This window comes from Leuciscus leuciscus, assembly GCF_965113295.1.
Source record: "Leuciscus leuciscus genome assembly, chromosome: 1".
Classification (NCBI taxonomy): Eukaryota; Metazoa; Chordata; class Actinopteri; order Cypriniformes; family Leuciscidae; genus Leuciscus; species Leuciscus leuciscus.
Genome location: NC_138725.1, coordinates 36,149,931 through 36,154,930, shown reverse-complemented (window position 1 = coordinate 36,154,930; position 5,000 = coordinate 36,149,931). Strand labels below are relative to the sequence as shown.

The 5,000-nt window shown below is 37.5% G+C and overlaps 1 protein-coding gene across 4 annotated transcripts in view; it reads left to right on the top strand.

The window, feature by feature from the left end:
• The window catches only part of rbfox3b (RNA binding fox-1 homolog 3b), a 207,159-nt gene that overhangs the window by 161,105 nt on the left and 41,054 nt on the right, over positions 1–5,000 (top strand). For 3 of the 4 annotated variants that reach the window (XM_082164857.1, XM_082164858.1, XM_082164856.1), the window contains exons 8-9: positions 2,705–2,837; positions 3,749–4,107. In XM_082164857.1, coding sequence (XP_082020983.1) covers positions 2,705–2,837; positions 3,749–3,863 — 248 coding nt within the window. In that variant the 3' untranslated portion in view covers positions 3,864–4,107. Of the gene's footprint in view, positions 1–2,704; positions 2,838–3,748; positions 4,108–5,000 lie in introns of those variants that run through there. The other variant, XM_082164859.1, reaches the window with a different exon arrangement.

Here is a 5,000-nt window from a genome sequence, read left to right as displayed (position 1 = left end):
TAAGCTATTCCAACTTTTAAGTTAAATGAGATTCAACTGGGTTGTGAAAGTCATTTCAACTTAAATTGTATTAAACTGAGAAAAAAATTATACTTTTAGTTGATTATACTTGATTATAGTTAAAAATGTAAATTTAAATAATAAAATAATAATTATACAATTATGTTATAGTATATTTTATAAGTTGTTTATATATTTTATGTGTGTGTGTGTGTATATATATATATATATATATATATATATATATGTGTATGTATATATATGTGTGTGTGTGTGTAAGTATAAAAAGTTATATTTAATTATAGATATATATAATACACGTGTGTGTATAAATATAAACTTTTTTTAAACTATTATAATTATTGTTTTAATTATAATACTTATAAGTAATTAGACTACTAATATATTGTTTTTATGATACTCTTAGAAAGCTTTTATAGTAAAGATTGTCATCTGCAGTCAGTGTGTTGTGAGTTTCTTGAGGTTTGTGTGTGCTGGATTGTACATGTGCTGATGGAAGCCTTCGTGGCGCCAGATTCTTCCTCCTCCTTTGTTGTTTGCAACCCAAACCTTCCCATGAGCCTCTAGTGATGAGTCTGAGGTAATGAGCTGAGAGAGTATCCGGCCCGGCCTTGCCCTGGCATCAGTCGCTCCGTTGCCACGATCAGTTTGTGTGTTGGCACTGCTGATGGAAATGTAGACGCCGAATATCTTTTCAAATGACTTTGACGAATGAACAAAAGCATCGCTCGCACTGACATGACTCTTATTAGAGGACCTTCATGCTCACTTTTACACTGAGAATCACTTCAGCGACACAGACACAGAGAGGAGGTTTATGCTATCAGGAATTCCTTCCATGGAATAATTCACCATCAATTCTGTCATCATTTATTCACCCATATGTTGTTGTTCAGTGCAACAAAAAAGACTTTTCCATTCAATGAAAACTCACTGCACTGTTAAAAAATTGTTGAGCTAACTTAAAAAAATAAGGCAACCTATCGTATTCAAATTTTAAGTTAACTCAACTAATACACTCCAGTTAAAATCTACTTAAATATGTTTGTTCATCTAAATGAGTACCAGGTAATCTTTTGAACTTAAAACTTCTTGTCAGGATAACCAACAAAAAAAAAAGAAAAAAATGTAAGTTAACTTAAAAAGTTGAATGCGATAGGTTGCCTTATTTTTTTAAGTTAGCTCAACAATTTTTTTTTTTTTTTTTTTTTTTTTGTTATCTTGACAAGAAGTTTTAAATTCAAAAGATTACATTCATTAGATGAACAAAAGTATATAAGTTGATTTTAACTGGAGTGGATTAGTTGAGTTAACTTAAAACGTTGAATGTGATAGGTTACCTTATTTTTTTAAGTTAGCTCAACTAACAAGTGCTTTAAAGCTCGGAAAAGAACATATAAAGTAGGTAAATTAGGAAATGACGACATAATCTTCATTTTTGCAGATCTCTTCCTTTAATCTCTTGTATAGTCCCTGTAATTCCAGTCAGATCCGCTCTGAAGTGTGTTAATGAGTGTAGATGAGCTCTCTCGTTGTTGCTCGGCACGTTACGCAGATAATGAAGCACTCGCGGTTGATCTGATTAATCTGCGTCTCTTCACAGCGTGTGGATTACTCTCTCTAACTCCTTCACACGACTGGAAGCATTAAAAGCCATCAAGCGGGTTATGAGTCCTTCAGCAGCGGAGGAACTGTCCCAGTAATTAAAATGTATTTAAGATATTTACATTCTTGTTGAACAGATGCAAAATAAAATATAATTTTGTCTTTTCATTGTGTGATTCATTGATATGTCAGTGTCAGGACAAAGTCCTTGTACACAGACAAGTCTTGGTAAACTCAGACATATTTATGAAGAATCAAACCATGTTGAAGTCAAAGTTTTGTAAACTTACAGTATCAATGCAGCAAACTAACAGAGATCAAACTGTTTTCTATGCATAGACTTGCAAAAATGATTCAAAATTATAAAGTGATGAATGTGGTGGCCAATAAAATGGGTAAAAATGATGGGGAAATGGTTAAGAATACTTTTTTGGCCTTTAAAGTTTGTAAAAATAAGAGAAAAAATGGCAAACAAGAAAAAAAATACTTTTGGTAGTCAATAAAATGGGTAAAATTAAGGGTGGGAAAATAGTAAAAAAATTGCTGGCCAATACAATTGGTAAAAATGAGAAAGAAATGGTTCAAAATACTTTTGGTCGCCAATAAAATTGATAAAATTAATACAAATAAAAAGCGCAAAAAATACATTTAGTGGGCAATTAAATGCATAAAAATAAGAAGAAAAATTGAGAAAAAAATTATTTGCTTTTGGTCAATAAAATTAGTATAATAAAATAAAATGCATTTACTGGCCAATAAATTGGTAAAAAAAAAGAAAAAAAAAAGAAAAAAAGGCTTTTGTTTGCCAGTAAAATTTGTAAAAATAAGCTAAATGATTTGCCGGACAATAAATTGGTTAAAAATCACATTGATGGAGGGACACAAGCCCATATCTAGAGATCAGAGAGACTTTATGGTGCAACTGAATACCCTAGCAACACCCTAGCAACAAGACTACATGAGTTTTGCATGTGCAAACACCACTCAGCTTGTCTTTAAGTGTCTAGTTGTGTCAGGGAGACACATGCAGCACATGTACAGTACTTTTTGTCCTCATAATGTGTGTGTGTGTGTGCAGTGGCGGGTTTCCCGTATCCCGCGGCAGGAGCGACGGTGGCGTACAGAGGGGCTCATCTGAGGGGCAGAGGCCGTGCCGTTTACAACACCTTCCGTTCGGCTCCTCCTCCTCAGCCAATCCCGGCATACGGAGCGTGAGTTATTGAACTTTACAGTTATTGAATTAAACTGAATTGAGCTGAATAAGGACACTATTGTCTTCTGTAGAGCTGCTGTGCAGATGAAATTATATTCGTTTCATAATTGATGAACTTTACACTGTTATTGAACTAAATCAAATTGAGCTGAGTCAAGTTTCTTTCATAATTGATGAACTTTAGCAACTCTGAAAATTTTTATTAAACTGAATTGAATCAACACTGAATTGAGCTGAATAACGACTCTATTGTCTTCTGTAGAGCTGCTTATAGCTGAATTAAACTCGTTTCATTGAATAACTTTACAGTTATTGAATGAAACTGAATTGAGCTGAATAATGACACTGTTGTCTGTAGAGCTGCTGTGCAGATGAAATTATATTCGTTTCATAATTGATGAATTTTACACTGTTATTGAACTGAACTAAATCGAATGAAACTGAATTGAGCTGAATAATGACACTATTGTCTTCAGTAGAGCTGCTGTGCAGATGAAATTATATTCGTTTCATAATTGAATAACTTAATATTCCGTTATTTTCTCTTTTATTACTGTCTGTATTGCATAAAGCGTAATAGAAATAAATGTGACTGTTTACTCATCCGCAACAGAATCGTCTTCATTTGGAGGCTTTTCACGGCAAATATTGATCTGTGCAACACTAATTAAATTAATTACTCCGGATGCCATATAATTAATGCAATTAAAGGATTGACGGCTCTATTTGTACGTTCCCCTATTCTGCACTGCATGCGCTCTCATACTTCATCTCTCTGCACCAAACTGATTTATTTCTGCGAGTCATGTGACTGTATTCTGCACCACCCCCCCCGTGCTCCTGACGCAGCAGTTCTCATGCTCATTGGTGATAATCAGACGCTCTCGTTGTCTCGTTTGTTGAACGCAGGGTGGTGTATCAGGACGGGTTCTACGGCGCCGAGATCTACGTGAGTAACTCTGTTTCTGGAGGGATGAGAGTGTGTGATTCCAGCCCTGGCGCTCTGGCGTCGATTAACCCGTGAAACCTGATCACCGAACTCTAGATCCACTTCAGTCACCACCACACACACTCAGAGTTTGGCAAAGATGCTGCAGTCACACACGCAGACACACACACACACACACCTGACAGTCTGATTTATTACCCCGTGTGTGCGCAGGCTGGGGCTCCAATCAGCTCAGTCCCACAGGAAGTTCACCACGCCCACTCCTCCTCACTTCCTGTCCCCGCGGGAACGTGACCTCACAATCCCCCGCTCAACCTCTAACCTGATTTCACTCACAAACTCACAAACTTACTCCAGTTTGAATAGTTTTGCAAGTGACGGGAAATCAAGCCGTCTAACTCGAGCCTTCCCGTAGCGTTGGAGGGTCTCTGTGTGCTTATTCCAGAAATGCACACGCCGTTCTGTCTCACATTCACAATAACTCAAAGCACAAACTTTCTGTGCTGATTTTAAATGCGGCACAGTTTATCAATGCAAAACTCTCAGCATCCCGAAAGTGTGTGCTGTAGCGCCTCCCAGTGGCGCGCGCTGGACGTCCATGTGTGTGTATCGGGCGGAGAGTGTAAAACAGTGGCTGTTCTGGTTCTGACGCTCTGATTAATGTGTGTTATTAGCGATCTGCCTACAGACAAATGAGCTCCACTCCACCTCAGAGTCTCTGCTGATTATGATACAAGCGCCACATCAACAGAATCTGTTTCCAAACATAGAGATTTGTATCTGAAGGCATCATATGCACACTTTTGAGATGCAGTGCTGCACACTCTCAGAGATAAAAAGGTACAAAAGCTGTCTCTGGGGGCAGTACCTATTCAAAAGGTACTCCATTTAGGCACTCCCTTAAAGGGTAAAAAGGTACAATGGTGTGTTTTGTACCTCTTGTTGTGAAAGTGCATCATCTGCAGAATCGAATGCAGCATTGCTTGCGTCCTTTGCTTAGAAAGCAAAACTAGATTGAGTATTGCATGGATGGATAATGCATAAATGAGTGTTTTGTGTGTTTTCAGGGCGGATACGCAGCGTACAGATACACTCAGCCTGCGACGGCTACAGCGTACAGCGACAGGTACGAGTTCACACGCACACACTCCTGATATTTAGGTCAGAAACACAGTTATCTTGTAGAAATCTCAACGAGAACCCATCCAGCTG